Here is a 22,381-nt window from a genome sequence, read left to right on the forward strand (position 1 = left end):
GTAAACCCTTTACAAAATTTTTACCTCACTTACACAATGTTAACAGACCTTTAATACACTTTTATGATATTTAACACACATTAAACACATTAAGTACACGTTTAACATGTTAATTACCATTGACAAACTTTCCTCCTCGATAACTTTAGACTTCGAGTAAATTGTACAAACTTTAAAAAAACACGGACACTTTTAAAAAAATTAACAACGTGCATAATCTGTCTACATCGTAACCAAAATTCGAAATTCACATTATTCCTCATGTTTCCTGAATGGAATTTTTTTATGGATATTTGCATACAAAGGCATCATTACTATCAACGCCATCTAATTTCTTTTCTAAAAACACTTGACATCGAGGTTACCGGAAATGCTACCATTTTGTATACCTAGGCTCACATTAACAAAATATTTATTTTGCTTGTAAATTATATGGATTGGCTATTCTAAACAATGTTAAAAAGAAATGCTACTTAGTGATAACAAACATTAATTTATATACATACATAATATATACATATATATTATCCGAATCAATTGAGGACTGGGGTTGTTCGGATAACTGATTTTTCAAGATAACTGAATATATATACAGTAAGTCCTCTACTTATGAACTTAATCCGCTCATAGCGGTCGTTCGCAAGTTGAAAAGTTCGTAACTCGAAAAGATGAGGTTTGGCGCAAAATCTCAAATACAGCATTGTTTTTACAATTATGTAATGTTTAGGCTACTTGAATAATGTTGAATTAAGATTGTTAAAGAAAAGTATAAATTCAAATCAATCACATGTACATTATTTATTAAAATTACTCATTTAAAACAACTACAAATGTACATATGTATGTACTGTAAATGTTTTTAATGTAAAACTTCAAAAATAAAGTTGACTGTACATAAAAAATAACCAACTGCACTTTAATAGTAAACAAATGACACCACACATGATTGACACATGACTACAGTCCAAACTCAACTAAGAGCCTCTCACGCTCATGATAACCCGCCATCTGTCGGCTTTGTTCATAACTTCGAATATTCGTAAGAAGAGGACTGCCTGTATACATATAAAAATGGACATGTTTGTGCCTATACTTCACTCTGCAGCCAAAACTACACATCGCACATAAATGGAGTTTGTGTGTTAGTAGTAGCCCCAAGTCTCCCATAATGCCTATGGTGGTTGCATCTCGATAGCTATAAGGGTGTGGGAAATATGGGGGTTGAAAGTGTTTGACTTTGAAAATGTGTGACGCTTCAATAAGAATGTTCCAGTTTTTTCTAGAAAGTTCCAGAACCTAGAGGTGAAATTTGATACACAGTTAGGGTACGTCATAAAAACGCCCCGTGGGGGGAAATTCGAAAAATCCCACTAAGAAGGGATTTTTCGAAATTCCCCCCACGGGGGAGAGGGATAGCATTAAGTCTTAACCTGAAGAACGACTTCTACTGTACTATCTTAGATGAGATTTTTTGTTTTTAATTACGTTTAGTCTTCATTGAGTACTTAGGGGTATTAAATTGATAACATTTCAGACATTGTTATAAATATTTTTTATATACAGTAGAGTGTCATTTATTTGAAAGCCGGTCAACTGAAACGTCAGTTAACCGAAAGCTTTCCAGTCAGACTGTGTCATGCTGAATCAAATGTTTTTGATACTAGATTAACTTCTAAAGTATAATTTTTTTGTTTTTATATTTTTCAATATATTCATTTTGTTTGTACAAAATGAAGAAATAATTTTTAACGATACAATAGCCTCAATTATTATTATAAAAATTTTCGTTAGGCTTAAAATCAACAAAAATTCAACACAAAGTGACATGCAACGGAGAAAAATTTCAACATGGGATAGGTTAATATATTTTTTCATACATAATCGGTTATCCGAACAACCTCAGTCCCCAATTGATTCGGATAAATGACACACTACTGTATTTCGATTTTTTAACCAAATGTTCGAACTGTTTTAAATTCAAATTTCTTTTTGCATATTGGTTCGATTGTAAATGTTCCAGAAAATTTATCAAATTAAAAACAGTTCATTTGATTCTCAGCAGTAGGTGTTAAACAACAATTACTATGGTTGTTGAAATACTGAATGTAAATAGGGTTTGCTTGCAAAATCCGCACAAGCAAAGCCGCAGGTAACAGCTGGTATATATATAAATATAAACATTATTTTATGATTATTAAGCTTGATGATTATTATATTATAGCCAAACAATTATTGGATTAAATCAGGCTACATTTCTGCTACTAATAATTATTAAATACTGTGTAATTTGGCACTAAATGTAGGAGTTAGATACCATCTCTTTTTCAATTTAACAATTATAATTAAATTAATATATATTAAATAATTTAGAAAATTACCAATTTCATCCAGTAATCATTTGGCTGTAATATATTGATAATAATCATTGGGCTTTAAAAAGTTTATAAATGTATATATACATCATGCTGAAATGAAGTGTTAGTCGGCTAAGTGACATAGTGTGTAATTATAAGTCATGAGTGCAGAGCCATGAGTAACCATACTAGTTACTCATGGCTCTGTATCCATGTCAGCACCATGAACAACTAGTATGGTTATATCAAAAATAATTATATCTGGATGTGAGGGATCGAACAAAGGACTGGCAGCATAACTGGCAATGCATCTGTACAGTAAGAGGCAGTTGCAGGTTTGAGTCTCCACTGTATGCAGATTTTCTTCCAGAATTTTCTAAATTATTTAATAAATATTAATACAAACAGAATTACATTTAAATTTATAAAGTAAATTTCTGTGTTTTTGACTCCTTTCTTTTTAACATGATGACCCGGCTTGATTTTAAGAGTTATTTATTGCTATATATTTAAACTTTGAATACTTTTGAGAAATTAAGCTATTATAATAAGAATTTTCAAAATTATAAGAAATATTTAGAAAAAACAGTTACAATTTTCTTCAAAAATTTCTTCTTTAAGAATCAAGTCTTTCTTTAAAAAATTATATTTCACCATTTCTTTTTAAGCTGTTTGTTTTTTGAATTTTTAAGAAAATGCAACTTTAAAGGAAAACAATAAAATATACATTTTGAAAATGATCAAAAACTTTAACAACAAAAATCTTAAAATCAAGCCTGAAAGGTTTCATCTTGTTAAAATTTCTTTTATTTCTTAAATTCTCAGTTAACTCAATTATTTCATAAATAAAAAGAATTTATTAAAGGTAACTTACCAGAAGTACCATAACTGGTAGAAACTAATTTCACGTGATCTACAGCAAAACTGACCACAGCAATATTCATATGCTTTACAACTGTAAATTTAAAATTATGATTAATATTTAATTTTTTTATTCTTATTGAAATAAAACATTCCAAACATATAAATTTTGAAAATAACATTATCTTAGAAAGAATACAACAAAAATAAATTTAAAAAATATGCAAAAATAATTTCCATTTAGTTTTAGAAGAGAGGATGTACGAGGGCTAGGACATATCCTGCAACCAACATGCAATCACATCACCTGAAAACTGCAAAAAAATGAGCTTGGGCATGAAATCAAGGACAGGTTCTGCTAAAGAAGTTTGTCCAACAAAAGGAAAAAAAAGAGGATATTTAATGTAAGAATGGAAATGTTAAACATTGGGACAATGACTGGAAAGAGCAGAGAATTAGAGTAGTGGTTCTCAATCTTTTTGAAGTCAGGGAACTCTAAAGTTTGACATTTTTTTCTGTGGAGCAGTTACAATACATCAGCTTTAAGCAGAGACGGCAAACCTTTTTGAAATCAAGCACACTCACTCTAGTAGATGATGACATTGGCATTTGCTAATTACATTTCCATACAAAAATGATTTTACATTGTATTGATTCTTCTTTTGCAACAATTTTTAATTGTATATTTGTTTTTTCGTGAAACATTTGAAGTGGCTTCATGGAGCACCCATGTTCGGCAAACCATGGGTTAAGAACCACTGAATTAGAGGACTTGATGCAGCAAAGAAGAATGAGGATCTTATGCCTGCAGGAAACCAGATGAAAAGCAAGTAAAAGAGCTGAGAATGGCTACAGTTTAGTTTATTTGTATACTGCAACACAACTTGCTAAGAGAGATGCTTCTCAAGAAGACTTTATGGGAAATTGGCCCCTATTTCGGTGTTACTAACGTGAATAAAACCTGGAAAACTCCATATGGCCATCCCATTGGCAAGGTGTGAACCCACAACCACCAGTATTCAGTGGTTTATCCACTCAGCCACTGGTGAGTGGAAATGGCTATAGGCTGTTCTTTGATGGAGTGGATGAAAAAGAGAAGAATGGATAGGCATTATAGTCAACAGAGAGTTAAGACATGGTGTTTATGAGGTAATCCGAAGAAATGATAGGATTATGAGTGTTAAGCTAGAAATAAGAAGTTTAGTCACAATAATGTATGTGTAGGTCTCCAAATAAGCTGCAGGAAAGAAGTAAAGGATAATCTCTGGATAGAATTAAATAAAATGGTATATATTGTATATACAAATATAAACATCTAAACTCAATAGTTAACTGGCAACATGACTGCATTGTGAGTAGAAGTTATGGATTTGAGTACCACTTTAGGCCAATTCTTTTATTCCAGAACCTTCTAAATTAATTATTAAAATATTAACTTAATTATAATTATTAAAATAAGCAAGAGATGGCACCCAGTGGTTGCCTCTAGTGTCAAATTACTTAGCATTTCATTAATAATAGTCATAGTAATATAGCTCAATATAATTTGTCAATTGTTTGGCTTTAATATATGACTATTGAGTTTGGATGTTTATAAAAGTGAAGAAAAGAAATCAGAATGTTAATTACTGTTAATCTAAGTTGTCGTTATTGAACTTAGACAAAGAATAGCATTGACTTTATTAGAAGGCAATAGACATGAAAACAAGTTTATAAATAATTTACATGCAGGAGTGTATTGCTCAATATGCACTTTTCTTTATCATCTATCTGACATAATGCTGGATTCCTAACCTTTTCATTAGTCAGGACATCCAACTTAAATGAGTACCATGAAAGGAAGTGACGTGAAGACAACAGTAGTTAAGAAGTAGTTAAGAAGCTCTTCTCAGTTATTAATCATGTAGTGTTGATTATTGTATAATCTTGTAACTAGTTTGTGTACCATGTAAATATTTTATGCTTGTTGAACATTTAAATTAAAAACATTTATTATATTTCTAGTCAAATTCTAAAATTTTCTTCAAATCATGAAAAAAAAGATATTAATTTTTAACAGTAATTAAAAAAAAGGGTACAAAATTAATTGAAGTGAAAAATAGTTATTTTACAAATGTAGTCAATATTCTCAGTTTAGAAATATTTTAATTAAAAAATTGAGAATATTGACTATATAAACATTAATTATGGTAACTTATTATGTTAGCATGATATCGTCTTTTAACTGAAATATAAAATTATTTTTTACGTAATGCTGACAGACAGTGGTATATGATATCTTTTTCTCTTAATATTTGGTGTTTATAGCTATTTAAAACTTTGTTACTAACATGGAAACTGTAAAGAAACATTTTACATTGTTGAAATTTAGTGAACAATGGCATAGATGAGCTTAACTATCATTTCTCTTATGTTGTCAAAATTATGAAATCGTCCCAAGTGCATTTTACTAAGATATGATTCATTTCCAAGGTGTATTTGACCACTACTTCCTCATGTAGAAAGAAAGCTCTTAGCAAGACTAATCAGAGACAAGAAGTCAATGGTTGCTAATTGTAAACAAAACATACATCTTACATATCTAGTCTTTGTTAAAATCTGTGATTCGAAGATCCTTTATGAACAACTAGATAAAGTTTGTTCCATTAACTATAACAGTGTGTTCCAAAGAAAAATGAAGTTGGATAATAAGTTCCATTAGTTATTAAAGAATGCAAGGAGCAGATGCAAATCTCCAGAAAATATTCCATACTACAACTACTCGGAAAGTGGTTCCAGAAACAGTGCATTACTTGCTACAGCGTGGCCTGAAGTTCATCCCAAAACCAAAAAAGGATCTATCTATGTTAATTCTGTGTGCCATTGCAGTGGTTAAAAACTGCAAACAGAAGGACTTGTGTTCCCAGCTAGAGGTCTTTGCAAAGATATATGGTGCAGAGTGTCCATACACTACTACTCCATCTGGAAAAGGGAAAAGAGTTGCCACACAGTTCTTGAACACTTTGAATCTAAGACTTTTGATCTCAGACAAAGATAAGAAGTTTGTGCTGTGCAGAAACGATGACTTTTTGAGTAGGGCTAATGATTTCCTGCTACAATCAGGTTCAGTGTTAATGAAGGAACATCCAACCCCTTCAGAACTGAGAAAAGTAAAAAACTTGTCACTATGCCAGGTGTAACATCAGCATTGTATGGACCTCTAGAACCACCGGCACTAGAGTTAGGTGTTAGGCCTAACTCTAGTGCCGGTGGTTCTAGAGGCAAAATTCCAAATTCCAAAAATCTCCAAATTGTCTTATAAATTATTAGTATTATAGCCACTTTTAGCCTGATAATATTTGGCTTTAGTTGAAATATGATTTGATATGTTGCCAATCCTCTTACTGAATTTGACACATCAGACTTATCTCTTTCTTAAACTAAAATCATTTATTGGAAGGAAAAACTTTAGTTCTAACAATGAGCTAAATTCCATTTTTGATTCTTACCCTCAATTTTAGTAGGACTTTTCATACAGAAATTTTAGATGAAAATATTTGGATACCCAGTGGTATCTTTCTTATAAAAAGGAATCACAGTGTGACATTTTAAAACAGGGCAAGGTTGGAATTGAAGTTGCACATTGCAAATTTACTGGAATCAGACTTTTTGTTTGCCAACTCCACCACACTGTACTGTAGTATAAAATAACTTAGAAAAATCTAGACATTTCTGGTCATCTGTTTAAATTTCTCCCAAAAATTAATCATTACATAATCTATACATGTAAAGATAATTGAAAGCATATCATTTAAAAAGTTTTTCTAAAAAATTAAAAAATTTATACTTACTAAAAGTGTTTGTCAAATCCAGATTCATATGTATATGTACAATGTATACTAAATGCCTGCAAGAGATTAAAATTCATTTATATTAGTACTGCTTAAAGTAGAAAAAATTATTTTTAATTAAATATTAAATAATTTGGTATAAGAGATAGGTGTTAAGTGACATCTCTTATTAAATTTAATAATTATAATTTAATTAATTATATTAAATTAAATCTGGCAATCATTTGAAATATTTCTAAAATATTGGGCTCCAGGATGTTTATATAAGTAGGAAATATGTTATAAAACAAGCTGATGACAAATTAGGATCGTTTGGAAATGTTTCTGTTGAAATAAAAACTATAATTTCTATATTTTATCTGCTTCTTAGAATCTAATGTTAATGCTTAGTGATTAAGCTAACACTAATTCTTACACAAGGGGACAGCATGACATTCAGGTCACCAATTTTGACCAAACTTGGTGAGGTTATAAAGCATCCCCAACAACTGACATGTGCCAAGCAGTAAGGTGCAATACTCAAAATTAAACAAGACAAGTAAAACACCAAAGTCATTTTTTGGGACACAACTATGTCTCGGAGACTCAAGGCTCAACTGCGCACTGTTTTCTAAGGAAAAGAGAAAAATGAGCACTCTCTAATGAGGAAAGTTGACACCAGTACTTGGGGTCCTGGAGTAGATTACAGTGAGCTTCGTTGCCACTGTGGTTACAATGGGTTGCATTGTCACGGACCTGTTCTTGGCTACAGTAAGTGGGATCACTTTGATGCTCACGGTAGGGCTCGTTGTCATTCTCCAACCTTCTTTGGTATTGCTGGTTTTGAGTGCAATTGTTCAAACTTTACCGGCCATGGCCACAAGGTCATCCATGATACATTTTCAGTGAAATTAACCTATCCAATGTCAAAATTTCTCTCCGTTGCATGTCGCCCTGGGATGAATTTTTGTCGATGCCTAACGAAAATTTACTGTTTTTGAAAAAAAATAATCGTGGCTATTGTATCATCCAAAATTATTTTTTTATTTTGCACATTTAAAATAAATATATTAATAAATGTAAAAACAAAAAAATAAAATAAAAATAAAAATAAAATAAAAATTATATTTCAAAAGTTAGTTTTAATAATAATATATAACAACAAGCACCATCTAGTTTCAAAAACGTTCTGATGCTGATACAAGATATCTTGGGTCAACCAGTCAAGGTCAGCAGGTTGCGACCAGAGATATGTCGGGAATAACATGGGACAGGTAATTGGGTTTTTTCAAAGATTCATTTGTCAAAATTTAATTTCGCAATGCTTGCATTTCCAACTTCCCAATGAGCAACGCATGCACAAATCTCACATCAGTGCCTGTTTGTAGAAAGAGTGTCACCATTTTGTATTTTATTTTGACTCTGTTCTCAGTCCCCTCATCATCATCATCATCATCAACCCTGGACTCATTGCCCATTGGTGTCTGATGCCTTTTCCAATATTTTCTTCCAGTTCTCTTGATCCATTGCTGATTTTCTCAATTCCCATACATTCTCTCCATACCACTACTTCACGTCATCAATCCATTCTCTATATGGTCTGCCTTTTTTGTTGGATCCATTCATAATACCATAGACTAAAGTCTTAATTTTTCTGTTTTCATTCATTCTTGTAATGTAATGTGTCCAAACAGTTGAAGTTTTCATTGTATAATTTTTTGTAAGAGATTCTTTTTCATATATATCCTATTACAAAGTTCTTCGTTTGTGACTTTCTGCATCCATCCTATTTGTAAGATCTTTCAGTAGCAGTGTCTTTCAAATGCTAATGTTTTTCTTTCCATATCATTTGTTATTACCCATGTCTCACAGGCATACAGCACGCAGGAGAAGATACAGGTGTTCAATACTTTTAATTTTGTCTGCAAACTAATTGCTTTACTTTTCCAGATTTTGTCCATTGCTTTCAAATTTGTTTTTGCCTTGGTTATTCTAATCTCTATTTCTTTTTTGCAATCCAGATTATAGGTTAGTTTGCTTCTTAAATATGTAAAGCTCTCTACATTTTCAATGTTTTTCTCATCTACTAGGATGTTTCTTGTCATATAGTTATCACCAAATATCATTGTCTTAGTTTTTTCACTTTTCCTGTCTAGGGTTTTTATCTTAGTTTTATTGATAGTCAGTCCATATCTTTTTCCTTCTTCATTAAGCAGATGTAATGTTTTCTCTAGTTGTTCTTTACTTTCTTCAATGATAACTATGTCATCTGCAAATCTCAGGTTATTGAATTTTACACCGTGAACTGATGTTCCCTGCATCTCTTGCATCATCTTATCCATGACTCTTTCTAACACTTATGAAGATAGTTGGGGATATAGGATCTCCCTGTCTGGTGCTTCTTTTTGGTTTGAACCAGTTTCCTATCTCCTCATGCAATCTCACAGCTGCTTCTGCATTATCATTAATATAACTTAGCAGGTTTATTAGTTTATGATCCACTCCATAATATTTTAGCAATGCTAAGGTGGCTTTTTGGTCTGTACTGTCAAATGCCTTCTGAAAGTCCATAAAACAGGAATAGATGTTTTTTTGCTTTCTTCTTGCCTTTTCAACTAATAGCTGTAATGTTAGTATCTGCTGTGTTGTACTTCTGTCTTTCCTGAAACCTGCCTGTTCATCTGCTAAAGCAGTAGTTCCCAACCTTTTTTTAATCGCAACCCCCCTTTTGCATCCATCATATTTGATCAATAAAACAAAAAATAAAAGGTTTGACAAAATATATTTTAGGACTTAACAATAGTGATAATATTTTTTATTAAGTATTAATTATTAATGTGATGATTGAGCTTGCATCTGCTTAACTTCGGACTATAGAGCTAGTGGAAGGAATGCCGAAACTAGATTGAGGCGCCTCTAGCGGCGACGCCAAGTAACAGAATCGGGGCTACAAAGCACCACTAAAAGTATGAAGTGGCTGAAATGGCCTTGTTAACGAAGGTCTCAACTATACCCAGCTAGTTTGCGACAGTCGAATTTCACTAGGCATAAGGAAAGGTGCGGGCGCCAGCTGCTCACTGATTACGTCACATATCTCGTGTGTTACCAAGCATAAATAAATTATTAACATTAAGGCGACCCCCCCAAAAAACCTAAGGCAACACCCTTGTGGGTCACAACCCACTGGTTGGGAACAGTTGTGCTAAAGTGTTCTTCCATCAAACTACTTAGTCTCTCCTTCAAGATCATCATCAAAATTTTTCCTATATGGCTTGTTAGGGCAATCATTCTATAATTTTTGCACTCTAACATGCTGCCTTTCTTATGTATTGTCACCAATACTGATTTTGCCCATTCTTTAGGTATCTTTCCTTGTTTCCAAACCTCATTGCACACTTGGTGTATCTCATCAATTAAGCTTTCTCCTCATGCTTAATCATTTCTCCTGTGATTTTGTCATGTCTGGGACTCTTATTGTCTTTTAACTGTTTCATTACCCTTTCAACTTCCTCCCTTATAATATCATTTTCATTTTCAACACTTGGTAAAGATATCTCGATTCTCTAATACATCTGTATCTAACATTTCCTTGTTTAGTTCAGAGCAATAACTTGTCCACCTCTGTAGGACTTCCACCCTGTCCACTAAAACCTCTCCCTTCTCATCTTTGATTGCCATTTGCTTTGGTTTCCATTTCTGGTTGACATTTCTGATCATCTTATATACTTCTCTAATCTTACATTCACCATAATATTTTTCTATGTTTCTACACTGATCCTCTAGCCATTTCGCTTTATCCATCCTACTGCTTTTTTCACTTCATTGCACTTTACCTTATATTGTTTTTCCACTCTTCAGAAATATCTCTTCTAAGCCTAAAAGCTTTTTTCTCTTGGACAAGCTTTAGGGCAGGGAGCAGAGAACTTTTTTTAACCATTACCCCCAAATATATTTGTGTAAGTCGACATTACCCCCCATTTTAAAAAGGAGAAAATTGATACAAATTTAAATTAAACACTATTTATTGAATCATTTTACACTGAAAATAATAAATAATAGACAAACCAAATAAAATTATCATTTTGGAACACAATAATTTCATTGAAAACTTTTACTCTTTAGGTTTTGGAGAAATTCCTTATTACCCCCAATAATTTCATTTTTACCCCGGTTCCCTGACCGCTGCTTGGGGGGGTCTCTTGTGTGATCCATTTCTTGTTGATTTTTTCCTCTACTGGTAGGGTTTACTCAATTGCTTTTCTTATCACCTTTGTTATTTCTTCCACTCTTGTGACTAGCTCTTCCATCCTGTCTAGGGTTTTTATCTTCTTCTCAAGTGTATTTCTATATATGCTCCCTATTTTCTCATCTTTAGCTTTGAAATGTCTCTTTTTTTGGAAATGTGCATTAACTTTCCTCCTTAGTTTTATCTTTATGTTTGAGATGACTAAGCTGTGATCAGAATCTATGTCAGCTCCCTGAAAGGTTCGACACTATTGAACTAATATTGATCATCTCCTTTGGATCAAAATCATATCAATCATGTTTCTTGTTGTTCCATCACTTGATCTCCTTGTCCATTTTCTACAATTCTTTTGCTAGAATTTGGTGTTGCATATCATTAAATCTCGATCCCCTGAGTACCTACAAGTCTGTTTTTTTTTTTTTTTTTTTTTTTAATGTGCACATGATTTGGACACCTAATACTCTGTGCCAAATTGTACTCCTTCTAAGGTGATAAACACTTATAACACCGTGATTTTATAAACAAGACATAGTCTTGTCAATAACGAGATGAAAAATTGTAAATCACTTAAAACCTTTAGAATTTCCATTATTTTTAGAGTGGCTGGTGGTTCAGTGGGGGACACTGGTTTTGTAATCGTGAGGTTGGTACTTCGAATATTGGTGATATCAATGTTACTTTCCCCCCTAAAACTATAATTTTCACTTTATTCTTGATAATTTTAAATTTATTATATTGTCAAAGAAAAAAACTGATTTATTTTTAGGAAGCCACATAGCTTAAAATAAAACAACTTCTCACACAATCCCTGGGAAGGATAACTCAACACACTAAAAATTTTTTATTTGTGTCTCAGTATGAACAGCTTTAGATAAAAACTAACATTTTCTACCAAAAAATATGGGGATGTAACAATATTTTTATCACTTCAGTAGCATGTATGGCGAAAATTAGTTTCCAATTTTTAAATAATTTGGAATTTAAAATAATTTTAAACACGTTGTTCGAATTCCAGTTTCGAATTTTATACTGGTCAATAGCCTGACGAAGACCAAGTTTTTGGTTGAAAACGTTAGTTTTTATCTAAAGCTGTTTGTACTGGGACACAAAAAAAGTTTTTTGTGTCCCAGTACAAACAGCATACAAACAAAAAAAGTTTTTTGTGTGTTGAGAAAGCTACAAATGCACAATAAACAGGGTAATAAAACAATAAAATCCATCTATTTCAAGTAAAAAGTCAATGTCAAAAATAATTGACAAATGCTACCTAACAATATTTATTTAAAAACAAAACATTTTTTATATATCTGTACTTACTCTAGCACAAAGTCATTGTTTAACCTAAATGTGCCTATAATTGAACCTTCCTTTGCTAAAGAATAAAAAGATGGCTTCAATATCTCATGTTAACATCAATAACATAGAAATGCTATTGATGTTAGAATGAGATATTGAAATTTGTTGTCTTAAAAGTTAATTTCTTTATAATTATAAATTTTAAAACAAGAACAAATTCAAGTGGCTATGACTACTCTTACAAGCCGTAAAATAATCTTATCTTCAAAAAGTTTAGAATTAGGCCTAATTTAAATATTTCACATGCAAGAAGTGTTGCTTATAAGTTATTTTCTGAAACTGGAACAATATTTCAAAAGTAATATTTAAAGAAAATAAGAAATAGACTTCTCTGTATAAAATGATAAATCATAGAATAGCGAAAGAAAACATACCTCAGAAACCTTTAACCAATGCGAATCAAAATTTAACATTACAAACATTTTCAGACCCCTCCTGGACCCTTCCTCAGGTGAAAACTGTTTGAAACCTGAGGAAGGACCTAGGAGGGGTCTGAAAACGTTTGTAATGTTAAATTTTGATTCGCATCGGTTAAAGGTTTCTGAGATATGTTTTCTTTAGTAAACTCCGATGTTTGGTTGTTCGTTTTTATTATCATAGAATAGCATTAAAAAATTATTTTATTAAAAATTTTTTTAAAATTCAAAATGAATAAATAAATGTAATATATTTTAAAAATAAACATGAAATCCTTCTAAATCTAGTTAAACTAGATTTAGAAAATTATAACTGCCAAATTTAATAAATAATAATTTCAGAAATTTATTAGAGCATGCTACAAGTATTCTAATTTTATAATTTGGTACTACAAATAGGTTGCCACCATCATTTGATAAGCTAAACAATAAATAACTTATATTAACTAATTATTTAATAAATATACTGCCAAATAATTAATCTTCTATATTTGGTACACCCATAATTAAATATAATTTTAAACAGTAATGTTTAATTAAATTTATATAATATAGTTTTAACATTATTGTTCCCAATAAACATTTTAAAAATTCTAGTAGTAATAAGAATAATAATAATATTTATATATATATAGATTAAATAAGCATGTGTGCAATTGTAAAAATGACATTAAAGAAAAGAGAACAGCCTCAAAATAAACCCAACCACTTTTAGATAAGTTATTTAATCCTGATTAATTAAGATACAGCAGATGTTGTCAGAATGCATCTATTTTTAATTATAAAATACATATACGAAAAAAATTTTATAGTTCAAACAAACTATATTTGATCAGTTGTGATCAAAAATTGTATATTCTGAAAGTGGTAATAAAAAATTGATATTGTACTATATACAACTTTGCAGTAATACATATATATCTGGAAATGAAAAATGGACAAAAGTTAAGGTAGCATAACTATTAAATTAATATATCTGCATGGTAAGCAAAAGTTGTAAATTTTAAATTCTATTCCAGATCATTTTTTCTCAAAATTTTCTAAATTATATAATTAAATTCAAAATTAATCCTAATTATTAAACTTAGCACAAAATAGTAGTCTAACACTACCTTTAAACTAAAATTTAATGTTTAATTAACTTAAAATGCAATTCAAAAATAATGCAACAACAATACATAGTAGCCCCCTTTATCAACAGTCTCATCAGCTGCAATCTAAAACTATAAACAGTGGTGTAGCTAGGGGGTGCGATAGGTGCAGTCTGCACCGGGCCCCTGGAAAGGGATAGGCCCATGGGGGCCCCAAAATCACACAAAAAAAGACCGAAAATTTTTTACGGCAATCAGAACAAAGCAAAATTTGGCTTTTGGCTGCTCAAGCTGCTGGGACCCTATTACAGACGAAAACCAGCAACTCAACTATAATCTAGTTACACACTATATACACCACTACACAAAAATATTTTAGTTCGTTTACGTAAACAAAACAAAAAAATACCTAATGCATCATTCATCAAACGAAAGAAATTGAACTTCTAAACACAATGTTTTTAACGGATAATAAATTAAATAATTCTAAATAAATTAAATAAATTCTAAAGCCAAAATTTACAGAAAAAATACTTGGTTTTGTTTGGACATTCCCAATTACCATTACGGAGAAAAGGGCACCCCTGCTGAAAATTTTTTCGGGGGCCCACAAATCTGGTTCCACACTGGGCCCAGAGAACCCTAGCTACACCACTGACTATAAAAAGAAAATTCTAGAAATAAACATTTCACAAGTATTAAATTGCATACCATTCTAAACAGCATGATAAAATGTAACATTATCATGCTCATTTCAACTAACAAAACCCATAATTATGTCATTGTATTATCCACACTGAACTGTTACGTTACATCACATTATCACTAAATGGAAAAATGCTTGTTAAAGTATCAGTGTAAAACAATTTTACTTATATGTTTACTGTATACTGCAGGTGTAAAATTTCACAGTAATTATTTATTTAAAAATTTTTCTTCTTAGTTTTGTAATATGTCATTGTTTGATATGGATTCCAAATATTGGAATGTTAATTCACTTGATAAAGATCTCAGTATTATATTGAAAATGTTAGTCTGTATCCAGTTTGCATTAGTAGAGAAAAACAATTTAATTATAATTGTTAAATTTAATAAGAGATGGAGCCTAACACCTCTCTCTAGTATCAAATTATTTAGAAATTAATTAAATATAATTGCAGAAAAGTAGCCCAATGTAATGCAGTAGCTGTTTGACTTATGACTAAGGTATATTTTCCATTATAGTAAAACCTTGATTTAACAAAATTTGGATTTAATAGACAAAATTCCAGTCCGTATGTCATGTGAAAATTAACACCCTATTAATTTTAAAATGCTTTTTATATATAATTATACTAACAGATTCTTTTCAAATCCAAAAGTCACTGCTCATAAATTGTATTTTCCAAAAAATGTTTGTTTGTTTATTTATTTTGATTTAGATCATATACTGTACTTGTTTAATAGTTTCAAAACTAGAGTGAGTACATTATGATTATTTGGAAAGTAGCCTATCTGAAGGACCAGTGCTCTTATGGGTAGACCCTAACTTTAGACTCCTGTAATATGCAAGCTAGTCCTGCTAGCAAGACAGAACCTTTTCCATATGTCATACATTGTTGAATATAATAAAAACAAACATTTTTTTTTGTTTTAAAAAGTCATTCTCAGGTTTGAAGAAAGCAGATATAAACCTTAAAAAAAATGTATTCATTTATATCTGCATTCTTTGAAAATGAGGATAACCATTGTAAAGTTGTAGTGAAATTCATTAGTTGGCAGTTCTAATGCGAAAAAAGATTGCAGCAATGAGCATTAATACCAGCGTATGTGTGAGCATTTTGGCCAACAATTTTGACTGGAACAATGATAGTTCTTGGTCAAAAGAAATCTTTGGTAATAACTGGAACACTGCTATCTACTTGGGAACAGTCGTGTGTGGAATGATACTTGGTGCCATGTACAGTGGGATGTGAATGACAAAACTACACGTTTGAATATACACCATATTTCTGTGTAACTTATTGTTACATAGAAATATATAACTGTTTGCTGCTGCTAATAATAAAATGTGATTTCCAGCTTTATAGTACTATCTTTTTCCATGCCTCTGTTGCCAGTTCTTATGTCCTAATGACAGTAGAAATTGGCCTTTTAACTTTGTTTTTTGCTTGTCCTGGAAAAAGACCACTTAAGAAAAAATATCACTAGCATGATCATTCTTTGACCAAATAAAGAATAAGCAATAGTACACATAGAAAATTTTTCTGAGAAATTTAACTTCTCATGCATACTTAATTTTAATTACACAAGCAATCTATATAAGTAAAAACATAAACTAACTAATTTTTCAATTTTCTAACACAGTGTTGCCACCTTTACAAAATCGCTGACCTGGACGACAGGTCAAGTTTGTTTGAACAGAAGTTCCTGACGCATGCGCAATGTCATTTTACAATGCAAAGTATAATGTGCATGCTGGTTCTAAATCAGTTAGGCCAGGAACATGCATGCGTAAAATTCGGCGTAAAATCTAGCATAAAACAGAAAGCGTAAAAATTTTTCTGAAATTTTGGCTGAAACAGAACTGAAAAAAAAAAAAGAGTAGAGCATGTCTGTACTTTTTATGCCATAAAAGTTTTATGCCAAAATTCCTCAAATAAAGAAGTCTTTTCCGTGACGTCAAAGTAGACAAGTGCTTTTTATTCTAACAATGGCAGCAATGAGAGTCAACCCTATAATTGTGACGGTCTTGAAAAAATAAAAAACAAATGAAATAGAGGGGGTTTATTGAATCCGTTCGACAACATCAGTGTCATGTATAAAGACACTGTATTTAAACAACGTTTATGGATGGCTATAGGTGCAAAATTTCAAACAACAGGTAGGTCTAGTAGAATATAGGCCTAGTATTTAGATCACACGTTCTTTATTTGAATTCGGAATATAAGTCTATTAATTAAAATTTTCTGTATTATAGCAGAGGAAGCGGAGAAAAAATGGAAAGTACAAATGGATAGATAGCCTATATGAGAGGAAAAAATTAATAAAATTAGCACTGTTAGTGGCAGTGGTGTTTTCCTATTCGGCCAGAATTTTTACGTATGTGTGTTCTGGCATGAAAGCGTAAAACAGAAACTAAACTGAAAGCTGATTTCTGATTCAGATTTCTGCCAGACAATTTTACGCATATGTGTTCCTGGCCTTACAGTTAGGGACTAGGGACTTGTGTAGGTGTAACATACAAGCAAAACAAAAAAAAGGGTTGAGAGGCAGGTTGCACTTAACACATCAGCATAAACAGAGTAACATGGTGGAATGGCAGATGAGTTTCAGTGAGTGTGAAGTCTTTCGTTGTTCAAATGGTGTAAATTTATAACAATATTTGCAAGAACTTTGTTTCATCATAATTTCACAATTTCTACGAAATTCCAGACAAAATTAATAATTCACCCAGACAGTGAGTCAATTCCCGGACTGTCCGTGTGGAAACCGGATGGGTGGTAACACTACTAACACGTGCTTTTGGAAAATATACGTTATTAAATAACAGACTTTCAGCTTTAACAGACACCAGCTCTTGCATGAATTAGTCCAATAATCGAGATTTTACTGTACAAATTAATCAAATGTGACTGTGCAATCTGAAGAACATGCAATAATTGAATAAAGTGTTCAGTCTTGAGTGAATCATCTTTTATATTTCATCTAAGCAGATACTGCTTTTTGAGGCCCAAGGCTAAAAAATTTTGGGACCTATAAGAAAAGAAAGATTTATTCTTATACTACATTTAAATGACTAAAGTTAACTGTGATGAGATTTGTCCCAATTAAGTGAACTGGGAATAACAAAATTAGAAGTCAAGATAATGTTCATATAGAATGCAACTTGGTTTAGATTAATATGACATCATTCTTCCATTTGTTAATTTCAGCAGAGGCATAATTGGTGCAGAAATGATATTAAAGTAACCCAGTCATTAGAATATTGATTTGAATTAGCTAACTCTATTCTCTTCAGATAAAGTTTAATCAAGTTCTTAGTCTTGATTAGGATTAACTCATCCTCATCAATTAACTTGTCATGTAAAAACAGTATTAAAAATATTTGTAATCCTATGTAAAGAAACAATTTGATTATAGTGAAAGAAGAGATAATAGAAAAAAAGAAAGGTAAGAATGAAATATCTATGTTCTTTTCTATATATACATATATATATAAAAATTTTACATTCCTAATTTTATAGTTTCAGAATGTAGAATGTCATAGATAGTTAAACAGAAAAAAGTTGATTAAGAAAACAAAATAATAATAGTTATAATAAATTAACAATTTTTAATGAGCCTGGGCCATAGTCCATTTTCTCCTATTATGGTCTCCTGATGACTTCATCTCATGATTTATAAAGAAAATAGAACACTTTTTGAAAATAAAGTTAAAACTGAACAATATAGTTTCTTTATATAAATTAAAATTTTACTCAAATTTGGTTAAAACAGCGTTTCTCAAAGTAGGCGATAACGCCCCCTTGTGGGCGCTGAGTAAATCTAGGGGGCGCTGGAGGCAGGGTACTGAACGATTATTAAAGGTAAAAGTTCCCTTTCCTCTGTCAAACGGATAAGAGGGAACATTGCATTTAATGGTTTCCAGATGTCAAGAACAATGTATGGTAAAGGCACAAAGTGGGAGATTCATAGAAAACTTTTCCTAAGAATATTTCCAATCCTTTCTCGCACGGGGGGCATTGAGTATAACTTTATGGAACAAAGGGGGCGGTGGATCGAAAAAGTTTGAGAATCACTGGGTTAAAACAAAATAAGTCGTCTAAAGATATTTAGCGGCGTGGCTAAAATCCGTACGTGGCATGTTTTGATGCTAGGCAGAATTGGTCTGGGTTTGGTCCTACCATGTCTGATGTCCGCATTGACCTCGACCCAAGTGTCCTGTGTCCTTTGTTTAATTGGTGAGGTTTAACTGAGACCCTGATCCAGGCGAATAATTTACTTTATTTGTCGCAGTTATGAGATATTTACAATAGTATTGAGTTACTGTACAAATATGAGATCAGTGATGCCGTCAACTCTAAAGGGTTAGCGTAGAACGAAAAAGCATCTCTTCGTTGGAGTCCGAGAGGAAAATGAGGTCAGAGGGCAAAGGTCACGTGGTGGCACCCTCTGCCCTACAGGTAATTTGATATATTCTGAATACATCTACATGTTCTAATAAAACTGATTAACTTAAAAATTATACTTTCAATTTCTATTTCTTTCATTGAAATGTACAAGTAAAAAACACAACACATCATAAAGCAGGAAAACATTTAAAAAGTTCCAACCATTTTATGAGTTGTCCTTGAAGGAATTTACAAAATGATCAAAAGACCTTAAATTTTGATCATTTTGTAATACAAGAGTTCACTGTAAATAATTCCCATCAGGATAATAGGTTTCAATAAAGATTTACAATACATTGGATCTACATCATAGTTTCTCAGGGCTTGAATGAAGAAGCATGAGTTCACCATTAAAAAATACTTGCAGATACCTCATTGGCAGCATATTCATTGGAACTGGTTAATAATCTAAATTAAATTATATTACCAGTAATCTAAAAACCTTAATTTATTCTTTGCATACTGTTTTTTATATTGCATACTTTTATCAAATTTATTTCTCTTCTGTTAAAGATTTAAACAATCAGCCCATAGTCTTCTATATTATTAGAAGCTGTTCAAATTGTTTTTTATATAAAATATTAAAGTTTTTGTGGTTATCTTCAAAACATAAATAAAATCAACAAATTTTTAAAGTTAAACACTATTTATATTAATTATAATTTAAACATTTCAAAATCTATTAAATCTAATATCAGATGGCTTTATTTTATAACCAAAAATTACAATATATGTTCATTGAATTTTGTTAAGCAGTAATTTCTTCAGCTTGCTCTAAGCAAATGTCACATCAAAACCCACTTTGTAACCAACAATTTCAATAAACTAAAAACGTTTGGTACTTTTCCGTTAACTGGGAGCCATTCATTTTTACTACTATTTTTGATGAAATCTATATTTTCATCATAATTCACACATGTTTAATATTACAATGAATATGTTTATACACATGTTTGTAAAATAAGGTTTATCTGTAAAAAATGTGAAATTAAACTTAGTTTTTCTAAAACTGGATTGAAAATTGAATGTCGCCCAGTTGATGGAAAGGTACAAAACATTTTTTAATTGAATACACACAACTGTTTAAAAATTATATGGTATACATTTGTAATAAAGAAAATAAAACAAGATAGAACAATGATATTGTAACTTACATAATCCAAAGAATGTTATACACATACAATCCAAGGCAAAATGTGTGCTTAGTAACAACTCTTTTTTCAAAAAGAAACACTTAAATTATGCTTTAGTTTCTGAATAAATGCAATTACTATTTATTTTAAAACATATACATGATTTATAAGCCATCCCTTTAAGGTATTCTTATGCAACTGAATTATATAATGGTATATTACCTATAATTATTGTTATGACTTCACAGTTTGATTATCTGTTAAATAATTTCAGTAATACTTTTAAATTAAGCAAATATTTCATATTTTTATAAACAAACTTAAAATTTTATTTTAAAACATGAATATAGTGATATATAAACAGTGTATTGCATCATGATGTTATATCACAGTCAAAATCATCGGACGGCCACAATATATTATAATTTAATTTAACTATTGATTATATTAAATTAAAATAATTTCAAAACTACTTACGCAACTAATTTTTATCAATAGAATTAACAAGGAAATGAAAATCTTGAAGTTAAACGAGTTTTTCATCATCTCAACTGGCTCTTTCTAACACAATATTAACATTAACAAAATATGAACTGAAATTTGATTCCTTGATTAAAAATAATGCACATCAAATATTGCAAATGACAAAGAAACTTCCCTCTCTTGCAAGTGAACTGTAATTTCAGATACTACTCGGTACAAAAATGATCGCCAAATAATGACAACCAACATATTATTGGTCGATATTGCAATGTTTACATTTCGTTCACCAATCAGTGATCATTTTACAAAAATACTTATTACTCTAGTACGTAAGTATTAAAACATATAACGATAAATTTTATAATTTAAAGTTTTATCTTATAAAATATTTGAATTAATATAAAAAGTAATTTTTTGTTATAAAAAATATTTTTTACTAAAGATGATAATAATATATATATAATTTTTCAGGAGACACTCCAAATTAACCTAATACGGGAATACGTCTGTTATTACAGATATTTTTATTGGTTAGCAATAGTTATCCTTTCTCGAACGACCAATCGGATTTCAGTTTAGATAATGGTATTAATTTTGGTTAATATTCGTCTGGCGTGAAAGTTACGAATCGAATATGTTTTCGATGTCTGCCGTGTTAATAATTTCATTTGCTATTTCTGTTAGTGAGGTTTGTGATTTAACTATTTTTAATACGTGTTTACGTATTTAAACATTAATAATGATTTCGAAGTGTTAATTTCGTTACTTAAGTGTTATGGTGAAACAGGAAGTAAGTTGTAAATTTAAAGTACTGAGAGATAAAAGTCATGTAATTAAAATCTAATATGAATCCAATCCCGTGTTTATTCTCATTAAATTATCATATAAATGTCTCATTTACATTAATTTCATCTCCCTTGTTTAACTGTTAGTAATGATATAATCACTCCAATGAATGTATTTTCTCTATAGCAACAACATATCTTTTTGTGATCACATCAGACAAGAATCCAATGAACTGATACACATCTGTAAATCATTTTTTGCATATATCTTCTGTTGACTCTATTAAAATAACTATTTATAAACATAATCTATAATAATTTGTAATTCTACAATTGTTTTGTAATAATTTTGTATAAATATATATATGAGCTTCCATCTCAAATTTAAAATGTAATTTTGAATTCTAAAAAAAAACCTATTTATGTTTAAAATTCTCTATTAAATATGGAAAAAATAACATTCGATTGCGTTACTAAATATAAATTTGCAATGTGTTCTATTAAATTAATTTTGAATAATAGAAATAATTTAAATAATACAGATGTTGATGTTATATTCAGTGAAATAATTTTTGTATTTTTGAAAAGAATATAAACAAATGAATGATTATTGAGAAGGTATTCCATCTATTTTACATCTACCATATGTTTTTATCCTTATGACTAATTGGTCATGCTCTTATTTTCACTGAAA

At 30.6% G+C, this 22,381-nt stretch overlaps 1 protein-coding gene across 1 annotated transcript in view; it reads right to left on the bottom strand.

The window, feature by feature from the left end:
* The window catches only part of LOC136985834 (WW domain binding protein VOPP1-like), a 39,961-nt gene extending 18,818 nt beyond the window's left edge, over positions 1-21,143 (bottom strand). The window contains exons 1-3 of the mRNA XM_067283204.1: positions 20,897-21,143; positions 7,046-7,101; positions 3,229-3,309 (exon numbers count right to left, since the gene is read on the bottom strand). Of these exons, the coding sequence (XP_067139305.1) occupies positions 3,229-3,309; positions 7,046-7,101; positions 20,897-20,965 (206 nt within the window). The 5' untranslated portion in view covers positions 20,966-21,143. The remainder of the gene's footprint in view (positions 1-3,228; positions 3,310-7,045; positions 7,102-20,896) is intronic.
* Between the last annotated feature and the right edge of the window lie 1,238 nt (positions 21,144-22,381).

This window comes from Centruroides vittatus, unplaced genomic scaffold (genome assembly GCF_030686945.1).
Source record: "Centruroides vittatus isolate TY-2023 unplaced genomic scaffold, ASM3068694v2 contig_979, whole genome shotgun sequence".
In the NCBI taxonomy this organism is placed as follows: domain Eukaryota; kingdom Metazoa; phylum Arthropoda; class Arachnida; order Scorpiones; family Buthidae; genus Centruroides; species Centruroides vittatus.